Source organism: Stylophora pistillata, chromosome 14 (assembly GCF_964205215.1).
Source record: "Stylophora pistillata chromosome 14, jaStyPist1.2, whole genome shotgun sequence".
Classification (NCBI taxonomy): Eukaryota; Metazoa; Cnidaria; class Anthozoa; order Scleractinia; family Pocilloporidae; genus Stylophora; species Stylophora pistillata.
The window spans coordinates 24,465,335-24,490,857 of record NC_142532.1 but is presented as its reverse complement, the minus strand read 5'-3'; the positions used below and the strand labels follow the sequence as shown (position 1 = coordinate 24,490,857).

Below are 25,523 nucleotides of genomic sequence, written 5' to 3'. Positions count from 1 at the left end.
AAAGACTGAAGACGAGTCCGGCTTCAAGCAGCTTGAAATTTGTGGCGGGAAGAGAACAATGCCAATATGCTGACGCCATGCTCAAAACGCAGGTAACATGCGGTCAAACAAGAAAGATTAGCCTTAGTAATCAAGTTCTCGAGTCCAACGGCTTAACTGAATATTCTCATTCTTCTGTCTTCATTTTGATCAACGTCAACCTTCCAAGTGTACTAAGTATCAGGTAAGCGCGTATTTTAATCCTTAAAAGTATTGCTATGATTCAATGATTTTTAATGCTTAATATTTTCAGGGCCGTAGCCAGAAAAACACATGATTGCATGAGGCAATTAATGTCCATGAAAAACTTATTACTGAGGCAATCGGTCCATGGTTGGGTTCTCTTCCTAGGTATAAGGAGTGTTTATGATGACTATAAACAACGAAAGCGAAAGATATGATCGAGGTTTGTTAGTAGTTAAGGCCCTGATATCAATGATACTTTGGAGATTTTGGAACTCCGCGATTAGATAATGTCTGCTGGCTTAAAGGCTTGTAGCCCGCACGATGTTTCGCTTCCAGTGGTGATTTCATCAAAAACTGACCAAGTATTCTGTAGCAGATCTTATCGTTATAGTTGATATCAAGAACAACCCCACCAGCAATGCTGATTTTACTTATCGTGCTAAGATAAAGTTCTCTCATGATCACATGGCACGGATTTATGCACGTTGTAAACGTTCTGTTGAGAGCGGTTGATCGATTTTCTTGATTACCGAGCAGTTGAGAAAAATAACACGTACGTACTCGAGAATCTGTTTGATGAAAAAGCTGCAAGCTGTCAAGTTCGAATGAGAGAATTGTTTGAATCGACCGCAGTTTCAAGCTGGTGCATTGCTCAGCTGAGATAGGTTTAGCTTTGGAGCATAAACAGCGATGAATCAAGTTTAATTATGATCAAAGATTTGTCAGATATCTCACGAGGTGCGAAAAGGCGTCACGAAAGAGCGAAATAAGTTGTCACAATTTACGTTTGACAGAAGGTTGTCCAAAATATTATGTGTATTTAGTTTGCATGATGGTTATAGTGGAACGTATATGTTGATTTCTTTTGCACGGCTCAGTATGTCATCATCAAAGTCGGCAAGCCAAGTTGTAGTTGGTTGGAAAAGTAAAGGAGGGGAGGCTTTCGAAAATGAACTGGTGGAGGCGATTTCATTGAAGAAGTTGATTTTTAGAGGATCGGCTCAAATTGGAACGGAAGACTCAATGCAGTACAAGAATGACCTCTGGATGGGAAAAATTTTATCTGTTCATGGTAAGTGTATATAGCAATCTCGCACGATCGCAAAAACTCGCTATAGAAACGGTTACTCTCCAGGTCAGACCCTTTAAAACAGCGTTTGCTGAAAGCAAGGTAGAGTGGTCAGCGAAAGGTTTTACCAAAGTTTCATCGAGCCGGCCGTCTTAAAAAAATAAGCTAACTTAATTATTATCCATATACCAATCAACTAGGCAACCATCTTTTTTAGATTGAACTTTCCATTTCTTAAATAAATATCTAACAGCATTGCTCCCTTAATGTCCTTCTTGGCCTTCTCATGCCACGCTAATTTCAAAAACGATTCATGCAAAGCGTTCAAGCTTCTACCAATTTGGGAAAACGTAAAATTGCCGTTTTATACGTCATGTTTACACGTTTGTAGTGTTCTGGCAAAGCATATACTGCCCATTGTGAAGGCTTTTTTTGTACTGATCTTTAAAAAGGTAGTAAGGGTGAAGCAGATAAAACCTGCAAGAGCATAACCTCTGACCAATCAGTCAGTGCAGAAATGCAGAGCACTGGATGCTCTAAAAGGAAGAGGAGAGCCAATAGGAAGCTGTTTGCTGATTATGATGTTTCAACAACTGATCAGCTAGAGGATTCAAGTGCAGGTAAAAATTGAATTTTGACCTTTTACTGTAATTGTGGGATGTGGCATTACTCACGTGGCCATTACTCATATGGTCAAAATGATAAAATACAGTAATTATGAGCTATTCAAGGAAAGTGCCTGCAAACTGTTGTGCAACAGAGAAGCAATTGATCATTTCTAAAACCAGAGATTAGGCTACATCAGTGTACATGTATGTCAGACAGTAGTTTAAACATGCTACTTTAAACCTGTTGCAACCTTGAAAGCCACATTACAATAACATATATTTCTTTGTGGAGAATGACTGACATTTATTTTGCACTCATCAAAGCAACAATTTTCTCTTGAGAACAGAACATGCATCAGCTGAGACCACCCCACAAAGTGGAAAACACAAGAGAGAAAGGAGGAAATCAGAGAAACAAGGTTTGTGTTTATGCTTTATCATTTGTGTGCTATAGTTAATGTAATTTTAATGTTCTAAAATCCTAACTAATCCTTCCACGTCAATTTTCCAGCCAAGAAAACCACACCCGCCAAAAAGCGCAAGACTGCAGAGGAGAAAAAGCAAGAGCTGTCACTTCTTTGTCATAAGCTAAATGATATCGAGGAGTCCATTCTAGTGGCGACACCAGAAAGCAGTACCGAAAGAGTGAATGAAGAGCATATTGTGGATGGCTTGTCTGAGTCTGATTGGTCAGATGATGACTCATTAAGGGTAACCTCTACCCCAAATCAGACAAACCCACTACAGCACCCCCACTTTGGAGGGAAAAGGCCAAAAACCATACGTCCACCACTCAAGTGTGTCAATGTCTTGTGCAAAGAAGAAAAACAAAAGAAAGATAATGAAATAATCCATCTTAAAGAAGAGGTACATATGTTGAAAGAAGAGCTCTGTAAGTAACAACTACATTTAGGCAGCAGTGTTAATACACTATTAATTAACAGTAACATTGTAAGTTAATTGCCATCTCCATTTACGAATAATGGGGATCATGGGTTTGCATTTTGAACAATTTAATCATAGAGTCAAATCAAAAGCTCATATAACAAGAACATTGTTTCTCATCTGAATATTTTAAGACTGATAGATTAAAAAACCCATTGTTTTGTTCAATATAAACTTGTTGTCTCATTAATTTTATATCCATCATGCTAATACTTGTCTAACACCAGTTATTAAATTTACAGGTAAATCAAAAGAAAGCATGTGTGCAGGAATCAATTCCCACAGAAAAATTTCGAAGGAAAAAGGAACAGCTGATGGAGTATGCATATGAGATGTTTTGTTTAATATTGCATATATTACATATATATTTATATATATACACACACAAATATGCAGTAAACAGAGTGTCTACTACAATTACATGCACTTACCTTTCTATAGACAGGAATCAAGAGGCAGGAATTGACATAGTTCAATCAGTCTAAGTCCTTTTTTCAGCCAATTTTTTAACTGCAACTAGTACACCCCTTCCTCGTGTTTTATATATCTATTTATGTATACTTTGCTATATATATTTAACCTTTTTTTCAAAATTCCTAGAAACATTACAAAAAAAGTAATTTTGAAAACATTTTTTTGTTAGCTTACAGAACTTATCAGTGGATCAGGCATCTGGATGTGCCCTAACAAATTGGGTGCAGCTATTAAAGATGCTGAAAATAAATCCAGGACTGTGTTGGTGAGGTCACTGCTGTGTGGATTTTACAACAGAGAAGAGCTTTTGTCAAAGACCTTCAAGGAACTTGACAAAGATGTCATAGAGGCTTGTGTTGGTAAGTGTAGCAACATTTACTTTTCATGGTTACTATATACTTCGGATAATACTCCATGTGCAGTTTCTCAAAATCTTCATACTCCCCGACAGAGGAGATTGAAATTTCCAGGGGAATGGGGGGTTATGCAAGGCCTAAACATAAAGAAATATACAGTATCAAGCTTAACTGGAATTCTCAGTAAGGGTAGGAGGTCTTCCAAAAAATTATTTCCCAAGGAGATATGAAACCTAATTGAGGGAGGGGGTGTATGAGGGCATGTTCCTCCAGAAAATTGAGAAAGAACCAGCAAAGTGATGCATTCCTTTATTCTGAGTTTCAATTTCCACTGTTGGAAAGTGTTCAAAGCGAGAAGAAAGCGAACAAGGTGTAAATTGAATTTAGAAGGATAATTAATTTTACTGGTACTATGACCGACAATTAGCTTTCTCAAAATCAACAGTTTACCAAAAAACCTGAAATATGTGAGAAAGATAGTTCCAGCGTACGCGTCAGGGCGTATATTTTGCGTGAGTGTCACGCTTAATGCACGAGACTTGAGATACTTGTTGATGATACTCACAAAGCATGAAAAGTTCTGGGAAATCTTTCGTATCCATGAAAGTTTTTTTTTTTACAGCTAGTGCCCATCGGGGGTAGCCACACTTATATCACGAGATATGATGTTACATGATCACATAGGAAGGATACAGAAATGCCTTAATAGACATTTCATTATAAAGATAACTGGAATGTTTCCCAAGAAAACTTACTCATTGCCGCAATCACAGCATCGGAGATTGGCCCTCCAGCCGCCATCTTGAATGTTGTAAGAGCGCTGGGACCTAATCCTTTTCTTACGTCTCGGTCGCAAGTTTTTCAGTGATATGAAAGATTCTTCGTCACTCAGGAATAAATGGTTTTGAACCTGCTAAAAGTGGTAAATGTCTTCTTGTTGTAGATATGTCCTCTGACGTAATGTGATATAATGGCCAATCACATCTTATGATCTATAGAGCGACACGCGGCTTAGGACTCGCTAAGAGACTCCGTTGCAGTTATGTCTTCAAGCAAAAGTGCTCATTCAAGGGGGTCCATACAAGTAGAAAATTTGACACGTATGAGCAACTTCCAACTGATCTCAGGAAGACATGTGCAATCTCTCATATTACTTTCCTTGAAGTTGATGGGACTAGTCTCTTTAGTCATTTTCATGAACAGAGAAACTCTGAAGTTCATATTTTGTTTAAAAACTGACTTCTTTAACTTCATCAGACTGTAGTTGACTACAATTTGCTGGTGATTGATATTTGCAGCATATAAGAGTCAACTGCACCATGTTGTCAAATGTTGATGAACATGAAAAATTGTATATTGAATTTTCATGTACACCCTAATATTACTGAGGGAAAGGTTTCTTTCTCATCTTGAGTGTTTTTTTCATTCTCCTTTATCTCCCCAGAGTTATGATATTGAGGGAGTTCTTGGTTTATCCTGGGCATTTGGAATTCCCACATTTGACATCATTCGTGGTACTGCCCTCACGAAAATCTGGTCTATTTTAAAACCTATTTTATACTCTTTTATTCCTATCTTTTATGTATTTTTCCCCCTATTTTATGGACTATTTTAAAGCAATTCTTTAGCTATTTTAAACGTATCATTTTGAAACAAAAAACAGTTAAAAAATATAGTCCATGCATGCATGATCTACAGAAAAAAATGTTTGTAAATTAGCTTTAAAATAGCTCTAAAATAGCCTAAAAATAGCCTTAGATGTGTATGGAAGTTGGTGAGAAAACAGTATTAAAATAGTGTGAATAAGACAAGCTAAAAATAAAATAGGCTGAAAATAGTCTTAAAATAGTTATAAACGAGGAATAAAATTGGGGTAAATAAGAAAGGCCTTGGGCAGTAGGCTGAAAATAGCCTTAAAATAGACATAAAACAGGGATGAAATAGTTTAAAAATAGGTGTTTATTTTAAATCTGTTTAATAAATGCCAGTGTCAGGTAAATAGTACTGCCAGTTCATAGAACCCCATATTAAATTACATTAGGTACAAATTAGTTTCAAAACAGGTAACATCATAGTTTAAATTATATACAGACTTTAATTGACAGTTTGTTTGCTTAAATTGTAGCATTTTACAATGGCATGTATGCCCAAACATGAAAGGATGGTTTTTGAGATAAATATTATTATGGAGATCGAACATAAATTTTACTCTCACAGAGACTGTCTTTAAGTTAATAGCTCTGTTTTATTTTTTCAATCCTTATGTAAAGCAAAAGTGATTAAAAATGATATAATAAAAAGTAACATAATAAAAAACTCTTAATTAGGCAGTTAACTAGCTGCAGTGGCCTTAATTCTCTCGTTGCCCATTCTTTGCCTTTTTGGGGCCGGTGTACATTTTCCTGTACTCTGAAATAAAAGGAGCATAAATTTATAAACACACATGCAATATTTTACACACCAATACATTTATTACGGTTGTGAACATTGTTTTGCTGTTTGATTTTTAAGATTGAGATTGTTTGAATGATGCAACACTGCATCACCGAAAGGAGTGCTTTCACCACATTCCTATTTTGCTTCTGTAAAAACTTAGGGTATTCAATACTTGCACATAACTTAGGCCAACATGATGACTTGTGATCTGGGTATAAAAAGATGATTTGGATACAATTTTCACTACATGTGTAGAGTAACCTCCACTAATGGACAATCCTGCAAGTGGACACTAACCTGCAATACAAAAGTTTTTAATAGTCCCAATACCTCTTAGTTTCCAAATATTAAACCTCCCATAGGGGGAATACCTTAGTTAAGGGGTCACTATATTTGATTTCAATGGTGCATGCTTGCAACAGGGTCATATTACTATGTCTAGGTATGTACTATTTAGCCACATGTAAATTTACTTATAGCTTACCTACGAAATATCCAGGCTTGGATGAATTAAATTTCAGGGAATTTACTTTACATCTTAGGGCTTGCCTAAGCTCAGATTTAGTTACAGGCTTTACGTCCCCAAGTTTTGCAACCTTTGCAAAATCTGTTTTAAGAATTAACAGAAGTATGTTAAATATCATTGCGCAAATAACATTGAACTAAAGCACAACTCTTATTCAGTTGTATGATGTTAGTGTAATAAGTTAAAGGGGGTTACCGGTTGGAATAAGGCCCCAAGTGACCTTTAAAAAGTTGTTGGAGTATTAACAGGAAGTCTGTTAATGGCCCTAATATATTAATTACAAATTGACAAAACCAGTAGAACATACACAGCACTATTATAAAGTATATATAAAAACATTTACAAGTGACTATTTATTCCAAATTGCATGAGAAAATCATGTGATTATGTATTAATAATATACATGAAAAAATACGAGGTAGCTTCTCATAACTACGCAGAAGAAAAGCGCATGCATCACGTGCAAAAATAATTCATTCAAATCCTGCAAGTGACATTGACCTTGACATTGACCAATTACTCTGACCAATCAGAATGTCTGGTTTTGTTTCTTTCTTTGCACTGAATTAACCCTCTTCTGTACTGAATTAACTCTCTTCTGCACTGAATTAACTGAAACTGCATTCATCTTAACCAATCAGAACTGAGAAATTTTTTCATGTATATTATTATACAATATATGGTATAGGAGGAAATACCAATTAAACAGGTCTATAATAGGCAGTACGGGTAAACACGGGATTGTTTAGTTTGTGATGTGTGTGTCAGTCGTGGTTTTCATTGATTAATGTTTAGTATTCGGAAGGGGAGGTCTCCCTGAAGGAAGCACTGCAGAGTGAAGTCTTCACACACAAGAGTTACAAGTCCCACCTGTTGAAAGCCAGATGGAAATCAATTTGCTGTGAATATGCAATGCTCCCACCCACAATCAACAAATTTAAGATAATAGTTGGTAAGTTCACTCTTCTTCTTTGGAAATTCCTCTTTCCAAAACTTAGATCTACTCTTCTCCACAGTTATTCAGTAACTTTTTCATAATGGAAATGGGAATTTAGCAGTGGATATTCCATAAGATGGCTCTTCTTGTCCACTGATACTAGGTCTAATTGGAATTTGGAGTGTTTGTTTTTGGAGACCCCTAGAAAGATCCTTGGAGCAAGGAAGAAAACTAACAACAAACTCAACCCACATGTGACACCAGGTCCAAGAATTGAACTAATGGGAGGCGAGTGACCTCACCACCGCCCAATCCCAGCTCCCCAATATTGATTTTTTATTTCATTGTTTTCATAAACCGTCGCCAAGTGACCTGTGAAAATTTAGGCCGACTTAGTACCAACAAAACAGTCTGTTCAACCAGATAATTTTTGATCAGTGAATCAATTCATGAGTTTATGAGTAATTCCCAGGTGACAGTTATTTTTTTTAGTATTATCATCGTTAAGATCCTCTACTCGGTTCACTGACTCCTGGAATGGGCTATGGATGTACTTCATAAACTTACACAAATGGCTGAAGAAATCTTTGGTTTAGATGCGTTTTGTACTGGCAAACAGATACACAAGCAAAAGGAAAATTTGTTGGGTAAGGTGATTGAGGAATTTTTGTTTCCTTTTATTCTTGACACAATTCTGCAGAGCCCTGCTTGCAAAGTAGTGCCCCTGATTTCTATGAGCTTCTACTAGGGACAATGTGTCCTGATGACTGGGATAATACAGGGGTTTCATTAAGGGCCAGGCACCGGGCAAATTGACCAGTTGTGAGGACGGTTTTGCCCACCTGATTTGACGGTCTGGAGGAAAGTTTATCTTGTGAAGAAGTTCAGTTCAAAGAGTTTTGCCCGCCTGTGAAAACCAGTTTCCCTCCTGCAGAAAACATTAATGAAGCCCCTGATAATATATACCTAAATCATGTGGTTGGCAATACCTTGCAATCCTAATTCAGGCTTTGAGATAGAGTTGTGCTTGTAATTGGATGTGTTATTATCCTGATTAAAATATAGAGAAAAGTGCAATCAAACTGGCCTGAAACATGGGAGAGTTTTCTTCTGTTTTATTATTAAACTTTTAATCACATATTTTGGCATCTATTCCTTTTGTTTGTGCAGATTTGCTAGCCACATCAGAAAGTTCTGGCCAAAACCTTTCTAGTTTGTCAATCCTAAATGACTTGCTCTCATCCCTGTTACAAGTTGGTCAGCTGTATGCTCATCAGGGAGCTGTGAGGGAAGCTTTGAGGCAGTTTGTGGATGGTGTTGCACTAGCAAGGCAATTTTGCCTACCATACAGGTGATTTATGAATGTTTAGTAAAAGCTCTGTTAAACTTTTGGACCCACACTAGATCAAAAAGTCAAGGAGCATCAATCCAAAATTTTAGATGAGAGAATTTTGAGGATAACATTAACTGTCCTTGTCTGTTACTCTTAGACAATCAAGCTGTTACCAGAACAGGAAAGGGAATAAAGTAAGATCTTAAAATTGTTTGTTGAACATGAAGTTGTGCTGAAAATGAAGGGTTAATTTCTTTTGTTTTATTCCCCTGATGTGAATTCAACATTGAATTAATCTACTGGTAATTGGTAAATTTGCCTTGTCCAAACCAGCAAAACAGTTATTTTTCAAATTTTTTGCTTTTTTTTTTTTTTTTTGCAATTACGGCAAATGTATACGACAAATTTCATTTCAACTTCTTATGTCCCCATAGAGCAAGATATCTTAGCTATAGTAAAGATGCCAAAGGGGAATTGTTTACCTCTAAAGATTAATTTGGAACTAGTTTGTAGAACACTCATCTAGACTACAAAGATAATGGCAAAGTTTACATCCTTTTTGTTAATTTAAGTTGAAGTTTCAACTCAAATTAATTAAAGATGACCTCACTGACTAGTGACCAGGGATAGTTTCAATTGAATCCCTGTGGTTTTGTTATTTTAGGAGAATAGCAAAGGATTTTTCTAAACCTTTGGTATATATGATAACACCTTTCCTTGTAAGTACTTGTAGCTACTGTTGCATTTGATAGACTTCTATTTGTTATGTATACAAAAGAGAGAGATTTTTCGTGACCTTGTGAAAACCAGTTGGATGCTTTTACCTCTTAGACATGGCACACAACTGTCCATGTTTACTGGTATCCCCAATTACTGTGGCACTAAGTGACTCAAAGTTTATCTGCTCCTTTATATGGGATGCAAAAACAAAAGGAACTAGAACCTTTGATGCCAGAACAAGGAACTAGAACATGGCTGCCAGAACAGGGGATTACAGAACAGGGAACTAGAACATGGAAGCCAGAACAGGGAACTACTGTAAGACATGGGATGTCATAACAGGGAACTAGAACATAGGATGCCAGAGCAGGGAACTTGATAAATCTACAAGTAGATTTCTCTTTATTTTGTTATTTCCTTTTTGTCTGTTAGGAAAACAAAGGAGATCTGGTGAAGCTTGCAGAACGTCTTTCCTCCTTGTCACTTGATGACTCTTCAACTAATACTGCTCACCAAAAACTGGCTGCCCTGGTCAAGACTTGAAACATCATGAAGTTTTCCTTGTGTGCAACTGAGAGATACAAACAAGGTCTCTTCACTCCTGAAGGAATTTCCCTATTGCAGAACATGCCTAAAGGTACATTATAGTCATTTTACAAGCAATAGCGAGCTTTCAGCTGTGTTATGCAGCCAAACCAGCTTCAAAGAAAGTGTAACTTAACTGTTCAACTTTCTCAGGATTGGTTTGTAGAACAATGTGACTCTTATAACAGGAGAATATTTTTTCTAGCAAAATGTAATTGTCACTAATTTAACCTAATTCTTTAAGCAAAATGACTTTGTTAAAAACTTTTTGTTACAAGACCACATCATTTGACCCTCTGGTTTTTTTCTTCTCAACCTGTATTGCAATAAGCTGTTTTGATTATTTGGTGTTTGATAAAATTGCACTCTATTGGTTTATCATCATCAATTGCCTGACAGGAGAATGTGTTTAGTCTTAGCTACTAGAGACAAAGGGAGTTTCCTCATCCTTGGTCCTTAAGTAATCATCTCTCATTTCATGATCTCTCACATTGCATGTTTCAGCTACTTGATGAAGTTCAGAACCTCACTGACAAGCTATTTGAAGATACAGACAAGAAAAGCTGCATAAACAGGTTCGAGGGAACATACAGGTTAATTTTTTTTCTTACCTTCATTACTTGCACTCTCGAAAAATTATTGATGACAACAAAATTCCTTCTCAGGTCTGGAGGTCACTCTGCAGAAAACATTCCTCGTCATCCTGTAATCCTAACTCTTGGAAAAGTAAGAGCCAGCCTTTTTAGGTCTTACATTTGTTTAGTAATCAGCCATTAAATGTATGCTAGCTCTAGCTAGCAACAAGAAACGTTTTAGAACATAATGTTTTTTGCCATAGTGCTAAGAAACATTTGTTTGCTAAATATTGGTCTTTAATCCACATAATGTGTATTGTATATTTTAATATCTCACGATAAGTTACATTGATTAATTTTATTATTGTTATTATACTTTTAATTAGTTACTACATATATATGTATATATACTTAGATTAGATTAGTATTGTTACAGAAGAAGAGCCTCTTAATTGTTGGAATCTGTAATAAATCAAAATAAATCGAAATAATAATAAATAAATGAAAAAAAAATATGAACTAGTGTGAAGCTAGGCATACCCTGTGAGCAGAGCCTTTTCTACTTTTCTTCTTCTTTTCTTCTTCTTTTCTTCTTTTTAATCGATTCGAGGACAGGTTAAAAAGGCTCTGCTCGCAGGGTAAGTTAGGCGTGGTCTTGACTTAGCAAGTGATCTGTTGATTTGTTAATCTTGTACATGTTGTTTTGAAAACAGGATCAATTGCTGAAAGTTTATTGAGTTACCTCAGGCTTCTAGTGAATTCGAGAGATGAACTAGCTTTGTCTCAGGCCATCCATATCCCTCGCACGGACTTGGCTCATAAACAATTTACAGTATTGAGGAAAGTTGCAGGGGAAAAAAACATGCCTATGTTTCAGGTACCACTCAATTTCAGGTGTTTCATTAAGGACTGGGCACTGAGCAAATTGACTGGTTTTAAGGAAGTTTTTGCCCACCTGATTTGACCATATAGAAGAAAGTTTATCTCATAAAGAAGTTAAGTCCAAAGAGTTTTGCCTGCCTATGAAAACCAGTTGCTCCCTTGCTAAAAACTTAGATGAAACCCCTGCAATTTTTTTTACAGTGAATATTATCATGAAAATTCTGCAATTATGAACTGCTATCAGCAAATGACAGTTATCAAAATAATTGCTGTGAAGACCACACATGCATAAAATATTTCTGGCTAAGCCACTTTTAAATAGACACAGAAGTTAAAGAGGGTGTGGGCTATACATTAGCAAAGTGTTTTCAAAGAGTGGAATCAATCACTATTAGACTAAGAGTGTTGCAATTGTAAGGGTCAAAATTTTCAATTCATTTGCAAAATTATCCCTTGGTGTTTGAGAAGCAATTCTGGCGTGTTGAAAGAGTCTGGAGGGTGAAACAAGAGGTGGCAGCTCAGTTATTTTTCAAGCATTTAAATCATGATGTTGATATTCTTGCATACATGTATATCATTGCATTCATCATCATCAGTTTATGTCATCATTGAGGACAGGTAACAAAGCAAAAGCTGTAATCTTTCAATCCATATTCCTGGAGTTCTTAGATACTTTCTAAACCAATTTCCTCATTCCAAGAAGTTGCTGTGACAATGTATACCTCCTATCTGTGGCTGATCCTGCCTTGCTTCTCAATAGATTGGGTGGAAAGAGTTATGCACCAATTGATGACAACCCACTTCTCCCATTAACTAAGGTATATATCAGTATATCAAAATTTATTATTCCCTTTAGTGTACCAAATAGAATTTTTATAAATATATTTCAGCTGTTAGTAGGTGTCAGGTCATTTTACCACAAGAGAGAATCTTTACTAAGCCAAAGAGTTCTTTGCAGCCGAGTTGGTGTAGACTTTTCTGTCCCATACTCATGGCTAATGTTTAATAACTTCCTTCATCTGTGGTTTTCAACAATTTGATTTTTACAGGGTCTTGGAGAGTTTGTGACCTTTTTCCAAAAGTTACAAACTGTCTGTGAAGATACAGCAGATGCAAAGTAAGATAGCTGTAGATACATATTGTACACTATTTTAATTTAAGAACATGATCATTTCTGCAAAGGAAGGTTTTAAAACCAAGATCAATTTTGTTCTTCCACCAAACTCTCAGTGATAAAAATTAGAAAACTGTTGCATCTAGATTCTGAGGCGGACCCAGGGGTGGTTTGGGTGGTTCAGTCCAACCCTCTAAATTGTCCCTCAAAATGCTGGAAATCATGTTTCCGAAGACCTCATTTTGAAAATCTCCTGGGGGAGCATGCCCTTGGACAATCAACGAACCGGCCCCTTGCCTAGATCTTGAATGCATCCCAGTCAGATTAAGGTTGTTTTACAAGCTAATCATGGGAAAAATCCTATTATTTTGTTGAGCACCTTTCATTGGATGGGGTACTTCCGAAAGAAAAGCATGCACAAAGGAGTCTAACCAGTTAAAAGGATTGTCACAGTACTGCAGTAAAAATATTAAATACAGTTGACTGAGTGGTGAGATTGTCCGAAGTGATTGGCATGTTTGAATAAACCCTGTGAAAATAAGTTGTCTGCTTATCTTTCAGAACTGCTGTCTTAAGAATCATGAACATGCTCAAAGTGAGCATTATTAAATCCAAAGAAAAGGTTTTTACAAATGAAAGTATTGCCAAAACTGTGGAATCTCTGAAAGAAAAGGTGGAACAACTAAGCTGCAAAATATGTGATGGTGGCCAAGCAAAGTCATCCATGGCAGGAATGAATGTGTATTTCCTGATTCAGGCTGTATTAGATGAGCACGACTAGAAAAGTTGTCTCCAAGAATATGACACAAGGGACTTGAGGTGTGCTCTGATGACACCAGAAATACCTCATGGAAAATCAAAATTACAATCTACACTTAGTCAGTTCAGGTAAGGTGGAACAGTATTGAAAAACTCTGGGACTTTTAGACATCGCATGGCAAGCTCTAAGCTAGCTTAGTAGTAGACCAGCTGGCACTGGTGCAGATGTTGTCACTCTCTCGTCTTCCTAGCAAGAAATTTTCCTGGCACCAAGTGGAGAGACAATTTGTCTCTCCACTTTAACAGAATAAATCAGTAGGTAGTAATTTCTTGGTCAGCGGCGCAATGGCGGTCAGTCGTAATTTTCTCTGCTCCGCCATAGCCACTTATCTATATCTGTTCTGTTGTTTAAGTCGCTCTTTAATTTATCTAAATACGCTCATTTTCTGTCCATCTTATGCCCTTGATGATTCTGGAGTTACAAAGACCACTAATGAAGTGGATTTATACCGTGCAAGTTGCTCGTCGTCGATGCGTTTGTTCCGCCATCTTGGATTTTCATCTTCAACAAGATCACATCGCTACTTCACTGCTCGGATATCTCATACTCCGAACTCTGTTTCTTCCTTTAACCTAACGAGTCTTCGCTTAACAACTAGTGGCGACATCAGCCCGAACCCTGGTCCACCAATTACGTCTTTTACAACAAATCGTCGAGCAGTTAAACATCGAAGCCATCATCATAGCCACCGCTCCAACGTTGTGCAGGTAAACCGCGTATCTGATCTCCATTTGAGTACATCGAACACTCAGCTGACCATGTGCACGTTAAATGCTCGTTCTATTTCAAACAAATCTGCACTGTTTGTTGATTATGTCGACGAATGCAAAGCTGACCTAGTTGCAATAACTGAAACTTGGTTATCAGACAACGACTCTGCTGTGTGCTACGAGATAACTCCTGCTGGCTCTAAACTGTTACACTGCCCTAGGGGTGATCGTAGAGGTGGAGGTACGGCCCTCTTGTTCAGAGATAACATCAATGTTTCCAAGCTCGAAACTGTTTCAAGGATTTCCTTTGAATCTTCTGAATACCTTGTCTGCACTGGCTCCCTACGCTTTCGACTGGCAATCATCTATCGACCGCCGTACTCTGTTAATCATCCTGTGACTGTAAACAGCTTTATTGACGAATTTTCAGAGTACCTTGAATCTGTTATCCTATCTAACGACGTCCTGTGTTTAACTGGCGATTTTAACATCCATGTTGATGATCACAATGATTCAGCTGCTTGTCGCTTTTTGGATTTATTGGAGTCAATGTCTTTAACTCAACATGTGACAGAACCAACGCATGAACTTGGTCATACACTAGATCTGGTAATTACTCGAACGTCAGACAACCTTATTAGCGGTCGACCATCGCCTGACATTCTATTTTCGGATCATCTAGCGTTACTTTTCAAATTGAAAACACCTCGACCACCTCTCAAAGTTGGGCGTGTCTCATTTAGGAAGCTGCGATCAATTGATAAGTCTGCTTTTGCGGATGAAATCTGTAACAGCGAGCTTCTTCAAACAGATACTGAAGATCCTGACGAGCTTGCCGCCTTATTCAACAACACATTGCGTTCCCTGCTCGATCGGCACGCTCCTGTTAAGCAAAAGAATGTTACTATTAGAACTCGTGTTCCATGGATGAATCATGAAATTATATCGGCTAAACGTCAACGGAGGAAAGCTGAAAGGAAATGGAGGGCTTCTAAAGCACACATCGATTTACTATCCTATCGCGCAATGAGAAATCGAGTGACGTTTTTGAGTAACGAGGCCCGTAGTGCATACTATACAAACTTCATAACTGAGAACAGCACGGACCAGAGAAGGTTATTTAGAGCAAGTAAGTCCCTGCTGAATTTATCAAATGGTCCTGGCCTCCCACTGTCGACTAATGATTATCAGTTGGCTAATGATTTTGGAAAATTCTTTGCTCAAAAAATTGCTGATATCAAGTCTGCTATTGCAAACCAGAGCCGCCTTCCTGTCACCATTGACGCTGCCAGTACTGTGACTGCTTCCTGTTTTTCAGAATTTACTCTCCTGTCCGAATCAGAGGTGTTTGATTTAATCAAAGCTTCATCAAAGAAATCTTGTCTTCTTGATCCTATTCCAACCAAGCTTCTTACTGACTTTGCCGATGTGCTACTACCTCCGATCACGAAAATAATAAATCTTTCGCTTGATTCTGGTTATTTTCCACGCATCTGGAAAAGTGCTCTAGTACGGCCGCTGCTGAAGAAGGATGGATTACCTCTTGTTTTTAAGAACTACAGACCCGTGAGTAATTTGGCATTTATCTCAAAGCTGGTTGAGACTGTTGTTGCCAAGCAGCTACAGCATTATCTGAATGGCAACAATCTGTTCCCAGTGTTTCAATCCGCCTATCGACAGAACCACAGCACAGAAACTGCACTCCTTAAGGTTACGAATGACATTCTCCTTAACATGAACAGTCAACGTGTTACTCTACTTATTCTGCTCGATTTAAGTGCTGCCTTCGACACAGTTGATCACGACACCATGCTACGTCGACTTGAGTCATCATTTGGTATACAGGGGAAAGCCCTCTCCTGGTTTACGTCCTATTTGTCTGGTAGAACTCAACGGATCATGATTAACGATTCGCTATCGGAACCTTTTAAATTAGAATGCGGTGTGCCTCAAGGTTCCTGTCTGGGTCCGTTATTGTTTTCGTTGTATACGAGCAAGCTTTTTGAGATCATTGAATATCATTTGCCCACGATTCATTGTTACGCTGATGACTCACAAGTTTACATCTCGTTTAGTCCCAACGACAGAGCTGAACAACTTGCTGTAGTGAGGAGTATGGAGGACTGCATCAGAGACATTCGTCTTTGGATGTTAAACAATGATCTTAAATTAAATGACGACAAGACTGAATTCCTTATCATTGGCACATCACAACAGCTGGGAAAGCTCGACAATATCAGTATACGTGTGGGCGACTCAGACATACACCCCGTGCCAATTGCGAGAAATCTTGGTTCCTGGTTTGATTCAAGGCTCTCCATGGCAACACACATCACGAAAATTTGTGCCTCTTCATTTTACTACCTTTATAATATTCGTCGGATCAGAAAGTACCTTTCACAGCAGTCAACTGAAACTCTTGTCCATGCATTCATAACGAGCCGCCTGGACTATTGTAATGGCCTATTATATGGACTACCGGACTGCTTGTTGAATAAGCTGCAACAAGTACAGAATGCTTGTGCCAGACTTATTCTTAAAGAACAGAAATTTTGTCATATTACGCCCTTAATTTTTAAGTTACACTGGTTACCAATTAGATATAGAATTGAGTTTAAAATATTGTTAATTACTTTTAAGATTCTTAATTTTTTAGCCCCTTCTTATCTATCCTCTCTTATTTCCCTTAGACCCCCCTCCAAATATAATTTAAGAAATTCCAGCGATAAGCTTTTACTTAGCCATCCATCATTTAAATCGAAAGCTACACTGGGGGACCGTTCCTTTACCTGTGCTGCTCCGAAACTATGGAACGAACTACCGCTGGATATTAGGAGCGCAGGATCAGTAAATATTTTTAAAGCTAAACTTAAGACTCACCTTTTTCGTAGTGCATTTTTATAGCTTTTTTAGCCATTCTAAGTTTACTTTTAATTGTTTCTTAAAATTATTGTAAGTCTATTTTAATGGTAATTTTTAATCTTGTAATGCGCATTTGAACATTTTATGGAATTTGCGCACTATAAATTTTAATATTATTTTTTATTTTTTTTTTTCTGCATCAAGAAAACCTTGGCAAGTTGTATGCAGCCCCAGTTTTGCCTGTGAGGTACAATTCTAAGTAAATTTTTATTGTCCTAAGAGAAGTTTTAAGTGACATGATTAATTTTTTCTTGCTAGAACACCTGATTCGGAGTCTTCAGAAGGAGCTGTCACACCACACAAGGATCAGCCACCAAAACACAAACCTGAAAAGGTAAGATACTGGTAAACCGTCCAGTGAATTTAATCAAGGTGAAATCTAAGTAAAGACACTTTTTATTTTATTATTTTGTTCAAAGAGGGTTATCTTAATAAATGCACCAGCAAATTATATGTTATGTTTCCTCAAGGTGCATCTTAGAAAAGCTTATATTAATTTTTTCCTTTTTCTTGTAGACACCATTTGAAAGCTATAGAAAAGTGTGTGGCGATATGAGCTGGGCCAAACCTGCCTTCAACATTCTGATAGGACTAAGTTCAGCTAACAAAAGAGACCTGATGAGTGCTGCCATAAGCAATGATACTTTAACATCTCGTAAGGAATGTGGCAATAAATCTTACGTTGAGGATACATCCAAATGTCACACCAAGAAAAGAACTTTAACTGAAACTATGTATGACAAAGAGAACATCTCAACTGGCAACAAAGCCATTAAATATGTAGCAAAACCACTAGCCAAACGCATGCTCCTTGAGAAGGACATCACTGTGCAACAGAGCACAAAACGCAAAACTAGTGGAAAAACATTGTCCAAAAGAAAAAAGATTCCATTACTTCAAGGGCAAAAACAGCTCACCAATTTTTTTTAGGTGATACGTATTACTGACAATTACATCACAACATCTGATTCATTTTCATGCATTTTTTTATTTTTATTTTTACATTACTATGCAAAGAGCATCATGATTGAATTTTAACACATACCAGATAGCACTGATTTGTATAACTTGGGACCATTGTCACCTCTAGAGGACACCGCGGAAATACGTTTTGGTGACGTCACAGTGGTCAGTGGTCATCAACATTAGGCTGCCAAGTGCTTCCAAGTCTTTGTGGACTGAGTTCGATGAAAACAGCGGCCTTTTGCATGGTTTTAGGTCGGAAAATATCCATGATACTTCTCCTTGTTTATTATGGTTGATCCTTTGAGTGGGTTTTTAATACTAAAACCACGTCTTAACAAATAGCAGTACAGGGGAATCATTTTGTTTAGAGTTTTGTGCTGTTTGCTGACTTTAGCTGGCCGTCGTTACGAAGTGCGATCGTGGTTCGTCAGTCGCCCTCGCCTTCAGAATCGTCAAAAACAGCAATAGTTCTCCAGACAAAGCAAGAGATTAGGTCTGTAAGATAATTTTCCAGCGAATATTAAGACTGGTTGGATTTTTAAGTGAAGCGATACACGTAATTATTGAGTTGTGAAAATATTCACACTCACTTTGCGCCGACATGCGGTGCCTTTTCAATTTGGAAATCATTCGCTTGGTTGAGAATTTTACTTTTCTAGACTGATTTTTCGCCATTCCACCTTTCTGATTTTTTGTGCATTTAAGAACGGGTATCCGTAACGCTCGAAACGTCAGCTTTTGTAATCGTTACGGTTGCTAATTTACCATTTCAACTTTGTAGATGTATCCAAATTAAATATGAAAACATTTGTTCATTGCATATGCTTGCAGTTTTATCAACAAGTTATCTCTCATGAACAGAATAACGCCTGACTTAAGCTCATATAATGATGATGTTTACAAAGTGAGTGGAAATCGAAGAAATTGTGATTTGTTTGTATTTGAGACCGTCCAACATGATTGGTTCATTTACAATTTATCTTGAATTAAGTCTTTATTGATATTAATTGAGTGAAGATCTCCATTACTTGTCTTTGGTACGTTTGCTTGTACCTGTTACTACAACTGCTACTTTAATTTCCCAAACAGCTCTATTTGTTTTACACGAAAGCATTTTCAATGAAACCCACTTTTTTATTATGATTATGATTATTATATTTTTATAACTCAGTCATTTGAAACTTTTACAGGCACGTGTATGTTTACCTGAAGTATATTCCACTATCTTGCATGTGCATTGCATTAATTTATGCAAATAATCAACTACTCTTCTTCAATTCATTTGTTTTAGACTAGCTTTGCACAGCTTTAGTAGTTTCCATGTGCTTAAGGAATCATATACATCACATGCTCTGAAGCACTGTAAGGATAGTTATGATCCCCATCAGTAATACATCATATCCCCACACTGAGAACATTATCATGAAACATTCCTATTTGACTTGTAACCATTTTTTTTCAATGTGGCAAAATATATGTATATTGCTGAAACTAGTTGAGAATTTCTTATTGACTACAACTAGTTGCTTCCCTTCCCTGTAATAAGTTGGGAAAAGGACATCTGTATGGTGCTATCATTGTTCATGTTTGGGGATATCCCATCCCTGATTTTTATTTGACTGGATAGGCACAGCAGTACACAGGACAAGCATTTGGTTACTCCTCATGACTTACTGTTAACTGGGAATAAACAGCTGACTTAATTTAATCAATTTTCTCCTGAACATTTTTTAACTTCATTTGTTTGACTTCAGAAAATACTTCTGACATTTCTAATTTGGAAGATTAATCATCATAATCATTATGTTCTTTACACCTCTATAAACACCCAACAAGAGTTCTTTGTTTATAACTCAGGCAGCTTCTGAATATAAGAAATCAAGTTTAGAAGATAGTTGATTCATTCAAGGCTGTTGCAATATGAGAAAATACAATACAGTGCTTTATTCACATCGATTGAATTATATTATAATAATTATTTTACCTTAAAGTAGTTTTGTTTCTTAAAAATTTGTTTTCTAGTAGTACCAAGGTGCTAATGTTACTTTGTGAATCAGGGAGCTAAATAAAGCAGAAGTATTGTTAGCTCAGTACATTTTAAGTTGCAGATGGCATTAAGTTAGTAAAAAAAGAAAAGAAAAAGCAAAAATAAATAAAATAAAATGATTAGTGAGGAAAAACAGCTTAACAAAAAGAAACTACAAATTATTCATAATTGTAATGAGAAGTACTTGTTGGGAAAGTAAAACTATTGCTCAGAAATAAAATTACAGCTTCTCAGAAAAAAAAAATTACAGACTAAGGTGGAAAGTAAAAACTTCTTTATTATCCTGGTTATAAGAGACATTTTGTACTTAAAGCATACCTCGGTTTATTCTTCCTCCAGTTGAGCCAGTCTTTGTACTTTTGGGGGCTTCAGTCCTATGCATGTTGCAGTTGTAGGTTTTTTGGCCAACTATGATACATACAGTAACTAGTGGGGATAGGGTGGCCGTGCTACACGGGCATGTTTTCTCTTCTTTTCGGCGAATCTGAACGAAATGCCGTTTACAGGCCGATTTATACGGTTCAAGCCACTGCTTTACAAACCTGATGGTGCAGCGTCCTCGGATCACCGCTTCAACCATTCAAAAATCGTATCATTTTCAGCGTTGGTGCATAAGCTCTTTTATAAACAAAATTTAGTTGCCACGGAGCCGCCAGCGAAAAAAACAATTTCATATCGTGTGCAACTTCAGTTCGGCTTTGGCAAATTATATAATTGAGCTTAAGAACTATTCAAAAGGTGAGCCGAGTTTCAAAGCTAAGTTTACAGTATTCTTTCTAAGTTTTGACTTTTTACGCTGTCGATTTGACTCACGGCGAAAAACATTGCAAAAGTTATCGGCATTTCATGGTTTCGTTGAGGTGTCCGCTGACCAGTAAAATACTGTATCGTGCCCTTAAAAACGTATTTCCGCGGTGTCCCCCTAAAGAATTATTATTACTTTAACTACCAGTCAGAGATATCATTGCAGAACTATTTATTATTTTTATATGATTAATCTTTGGCCAAAGCCAAGCAGAACAGAATTATTCTCTATAAAAACAAAATTATTTTCAAGTACAAAATTAAATGGTTGTTATTTTAACCCTTTAATTCTTACGAGTAACTGAGAGAGAATTTCTCCTTACAATATCAAATAAATACAGTATCAAGAAGTGATGAGAATAAAGGAAAATATCAGTTGGGGGATAAATAGTTGATCCAACAATGAATTCTCCAAACTGACATCATCAGGATCTATGCAGAGGAAAGTAGAGAGAATTACTAGTTTAAAGGAATCTTGGGAAATAAAGGGTTAAGGGTGCATTATGTATTAATTTTACATCTAGAAAAAAATCCCTGCAGGTGCAAACTTTTTGTGGTGTGATTAAAATATTAATTTTTTACTGCAGATCGTAAAACATAACCTTTCACAGTGGCGAACACAAAGCTTTACACAACTAAATGGGCCCATTATAGCTGCCACTTTTTTGTCAAACTTTAGCATATAAAAAGCATCAACACAATTCTAAAAGCAAACATACATGTATATCTGTTTATATAAACTATCTAAAAGACATCTAAAAGACATCTTCATGAAAACCATCTTTTTCATTGCTTTAAGAATCTCATGATCATTTATCATGCATATCATTGTCCTCTCTGTTGTATATTGCACCTTGATCTCCTACTTTCAGTTGAGAACTGGGAACTCAAATATGATTAAATATAAACACACTTTCCTTGGTGGGTAAAAATGTCAGCAACAGAGCTCAATGCATCGGATCCTCTACAGGAAAACTTTACAGAAGTACAAAGAGAGAAAGAAATCTGTTAAGCACACAGCTAGAGGAAAAATATGCAGAGAAAACTCTCTTTTGGGAAACCTCCATTCCAGGGCAAACAAATATTGGTCTCAAGTGAACAGATGCACTTTTGGCAGTTTTAGATCCATTTCTAGCCACTTCAGAAGACTTTAATTTCAAATTTTTCCGGGGGAGCATGACCCCGGCTCCCCTACCTGGCTCACGCTAAAGCGTTCGCATTAGCCCCCCCAATTGAAAATCTGCTTCGCGGGCCTTGGGATTAAGAAGAAATGTAGCCAAAAATCGAACATTTTCAAAATATGGTGGCAACCTACGGTGGCTTCAAAGGGACATACACTTTCCTCTCTCTTTTTTTTCACTTGCGACTTAGCTGCTACTTTCTTGCGACTTAGCTGCGACTTTCTTGCTACTTTCTTGCGACTTAGCTGCGACTTTCTTGCTACTTTCTTACGACTTAGCTGCGACTTTCTTGCTACTTTCTTGCAACTTAGCTGCGACTTTCTTGCTACTTCCTTGCGACTTAGCTGCGACTCTCTTGCTACTTTCTTGCGACTTTCTTGCTACTTTCTTGCGACTTACCAGCGACTTTCTAGCTACTTTCTTGCGACTTAGCTGCGACTTTCTTGCTACTTTCTTGCGACTTAGCTGCGACTTTCTAGCTACTTTCTTGCGACTTAGCTGCGACTTTCTAGCTACTTTCTTGCGACTTAGCTGCGACTTTCTTGCTACTTTCTTGCGACTTAGCTGCCTGGCTACCTAGCTGGGCCGAGTGGCACGCAGGCTAGGTTGCATTGCCGATAAACAACATGGATTCTCTAAAAGAGCAGCTAGTTCCGGAGGTCCGAACCAGGTATTTTGACACTTTCTCCTGTCATTCGTTCAAATTAGAAATGCTGAAGGTACAAAAACTTATATTTGGCTGCATTCTCTTTAGGTTTTCAATTTTTTAAAAAAAGAATGTGGGATTAAAGATGGCTTTTGCCAACAGTTTAAAGACGAAAGGGTAAGAATTCGTTAAGAACTGTTTCCTGTACTAGACTCGAGATTGTGGCGCACTTAAATTTGATGCCTCAGATTGTCTTTTTACACTTTCCTTACCTTCGTATTACGTCTGGTTTACTTTCGAGAAACCTTTAATCATTTAACTTCAAGATGGGACGGTTATTTGTGCTTCACTGGGAATAGTTTTGACCCTTTTCATAAATGGCTGCCAATTAAATTAAGTAATTATTAAAACTAGCCAGACTAACCTCGGTTTTGAGTTAAAAATTTGAAAGAAATTTTACTCCCAAACGAGTTTAGTGAGGTTAATTTCATTGCATACAAAATAATTTTTATATTGGTAGCTATTTATCATTCCTAGAATCCAAAGTAATTGATTTGGAAATAATTGGATGAGAGAAAAAAGTTTTTTTTTTAAAATTTAATTGCTTCCAAATTGGACAAGCATGTAGTCCTTTGGATATATCAACAAAGTTGAAATGGTAAATTGGCCACCGTAATGATTACAAAAGCTGACGTTTCGAGCTAGCTCCGACGAAGGGCTAACGCTCGAAACGTCAGCTTTTGTAATCATTACGGTGGCCAATTTACCATTTCAACTTTGTTGATATATCCAAATTATTTCGTTACTCCCACCGACGCAGCCCCAAACAGTTTCTTTCGAAACTATCAGCCTTTATTCACATGTAGTCCTTTGCCCACTAATTTATGAAACATTCCAAAGTAGCTGAACTTGATGTAGGGCAAATGTTGGGCCTGATATATGGCATGTACATGTTGAACATGATATATGGCAAATGTTGCTTGTATACATATGGAATTTCTCTTCTTGTATTTAACTCAAGATCTTACTTATTTACTGCTTGATATATTAAGTTGAACACTTGCAGAGAAATTCCATATAAACTCAAGATCTTATTTGTTTGCTGTACATGATATATTGAGTTGAGCACTTTCATATCTGTGTACATCCATGTATTATTCTATAGTATCTGTTGCCATTTTTTCCTTTTTGTGTTTCTTATCTTGGGAAATATACCCATAGGACCTGCAAGTATTTTATCTATTTTTTTTTCACAGTTTATGTATTCGTATTACACCTCAAGTGGCTTATTTTACTTGACTAGTTTGACTCCATACTTTTCTCTAAGATAAACTCATTTTTCCTTACTACAGATGGACTTTACAGCTGTGAGGATGGCAACAGATGGAGATTTGCAAGCTCTTGGTTCGGCTTGCGGGGGCGACATACTTGCACTGAGATAATAAGGATAATGCTGCTCATTACAGTAGGGGATTAATTATTCTTTTCTTTTTATACATGTCATTCATGTGTACTCTAATAGGTTGTGTTAACATAACACTTTTATAATGGAATGGAAAATAGTTCGTTACCTGCTATTTACTTTGCTGTTCTACCTTGTTGAGTTCATAGATTTCGAATTACCAGGCCAGATGATATCTTTATTTTTATTCTAGATGTAAAATTAATACATAATGCACCCTTAACCCTTTATTTCTCAAGATTCCTTTAAACTAGTAATTCTCTCTACTTTCCTCTGCATAGATCCTGATGATGTCAGTTTGGAGAATTCAGTGTTGGATCAACTATTTATCCCCCAACTGATATTTTCCTTTATTCTCATCACTTCTTGATACTGTATTTATTTGATATTGTAAGGAGAAATTCTCTCTCAGTTACTTGTAAGAATTAAAGGGTTAAAATAACAACCATTTAATTTTGTACTTGAAAATAATTTTGTTTTCATAGAGAATAATTCTGTTCTGCTTGGCTTGGCCAAAGATTAATCATATAAAAATAATAAATAGTTCTGCAATTATATCTCTGACTGGTAGTTAAAGTAATAATAATTCTCTAGGGGTGACAATGGTCCCAAGTTATACAAATCAGTGCTATCTGGTATGTGTTAAAATTCAATCATGATGCTCTTGGCATAGTGATGTAAAAATAAAAAAATGCATGAAAATGAATCAAATGTTGTGATGTAATTGTCAGTAATACGTATCACCTAAAAAAAATTGGTGAGCTGTTTTTGCCCTTGAAGTAATGGAATCTTTTTTCTTTTGGACAATGTTTTTCCACTAGTTTTGCGTTTTGTGCTCTTTTGCACAGTGATGTCCTTCTCAAGGAGCATGCGTTTGGCTGGTGGTTTTGCTACATATTTAATGGTTTCGTTGCCAGTTGAGATGTTCTCTTTGTCATACATAGTTTCAGTTAAAGTTCTTTTCTTGGTGTGACATTTGGATGTATCCTCAACGTAAGATTTATTGCCACATTCCTTACGAGATGTTAAAGTATCATTGCTTATGGCAGCACTCATCAGGTCTCTTTTGTTAGCTGAACTTAGTCCTATCAGAATGTTGAAGGCAGGTTTGGCCCAGCACATATCGCCACACACTTTTCTATAGCTTTCAAATGGTGTCTACAAGAAAAAGGAAAAAATT

At 36.8% G+C, this 25,523-nt stretch overlaps 2 protein-coding genes and 2 long non-coding RNA genes across 13 annotated transcripts; all 4 read left to right on the top strand.

Annotated features, from left to right (window-relative positions):
- Positions 1–61: 61 nt before the first annotated feature.
- LOC148717183 (uncharacterized) lies at positions 62–7,573 on the top strand. 5 transcript variants are annotated; one of them, XM_088746126.1, is made up of 9 exons: positions 93–223; positions 293–445; positions 1,104–1,297; positions 1,747–1,914; positions 2,250–2,321; positions 2,414–2,769; positions 3,090–3,166; positions 3,491–3,680; positions 4,621–5,084. In XM_088746126.1, the coding sequence occupies exons 3-8, from the start codon at positions 1,105–1,107 to the stop codon at positions 3,588–3,590; spliced, it is 966 nt and encodes a 321-aa protein (XP_088602252.1). In that variant the 5' UTR covers positions 93–223; positions 293–445; position 1,104; the 3' UTR covers positions 3,591–3,680; positions 4,621–5,084. The 5 variants fall into 5 exon arrangements, with proteins under 5 accessions (XP_088602249.1, XP_088602248.1, XP_088602252.1 ...); XM_088746124.1 differs by having other exon boundaries at positions 122–223; positions 391–445; XM_088746123.1 differs by lacking the exons at positions 293–445; positions 4,621–5,084 and adding an exon at positions 7,435–7,573 and having other exon boundaries at positions 62–223.
- Positions 7,464–13,859, top strand: LOC148717182 (uncharacterized). 6 transcript variants are annotated; one of them, XM_088746131.1, is made up of 11 exons: positions 7,464–7,591; positions 8,069–8,223; positions 8,747–8,927; positions 9,067–9,103; positions 10,062–10,266; positions 10,719–10,789; positions 10,880–10,940; positions 11,503–11,666; positions 12,432–12,489; positions 12,721–12,788; positions 13,347–13,854. In XM_088746131.1, the coding sequence occupies exons 2-5, from the start codon at positions 8,121–8,123 to the stop codon at positions 10,170–10,172; spliced, it is 432 nt and encodes a 143-aa protein (XP_088602257.1). In that variant the 5' UTR covers positions 7,464–7,591; positions 8,069–8,120; the 3' UTR covers positions 10,173–10,266; positions 10,719–10,789; positions 10,880–10,940; positions 11,503–11,666; positions 12,432–12,489; positions 12,721–12,788; positions 13,347–13,854. The 6 variants fall into 6 exon arrangements, with proteins under 6 accessions (XP_088602257.1, XP_088602261.1, XP_088602260.1 ...); XM_088746135.1 differs by lacking the exon at positions 7,464–7,591 and adding an exon at positions 9,574–9,628 and having other exon boundaries at positions 8,083–8,223; positions 13,347–13,859; XM_088746134.1 differs by lacking the exon at positions 7,464–7,591 and having other exon boundaries at positions 8,083–8,223; positions 12,372–12,489; positions 13,347–13,857.
- Positions 13,860–17,373: 3,514 nt separating this feature from the next.
- LOC148717181 (uncharacterized) lies at positions 17,374–21,640 on the top strand. The gene is made up of 2 exons (XR_015995695.1): positions 17,374–17,571; positions 17,754–21,640. It is a non-coding gene; the product is annotated as an uncharacterized LOC148717181 (long non-coding RNA).
- Positions 21,641–22,519: 879 nt separating this feature from the next.
- Positions 22,520–25,054, top strand: LOC148717180 (uncharacterized). Its single transcript, XR_015995694.1, has 4 exons — positions 22,520–22,905; positions 22,990–23,058; positions 24,234–24,346; positions 24,625–25,054. It is a non-coding gene; the product is annotated as an uncharacterized LOC148717180 (long non-coding RNA).
- Positions 25,055–25,523: the final 469 nt, after the last annotated feature.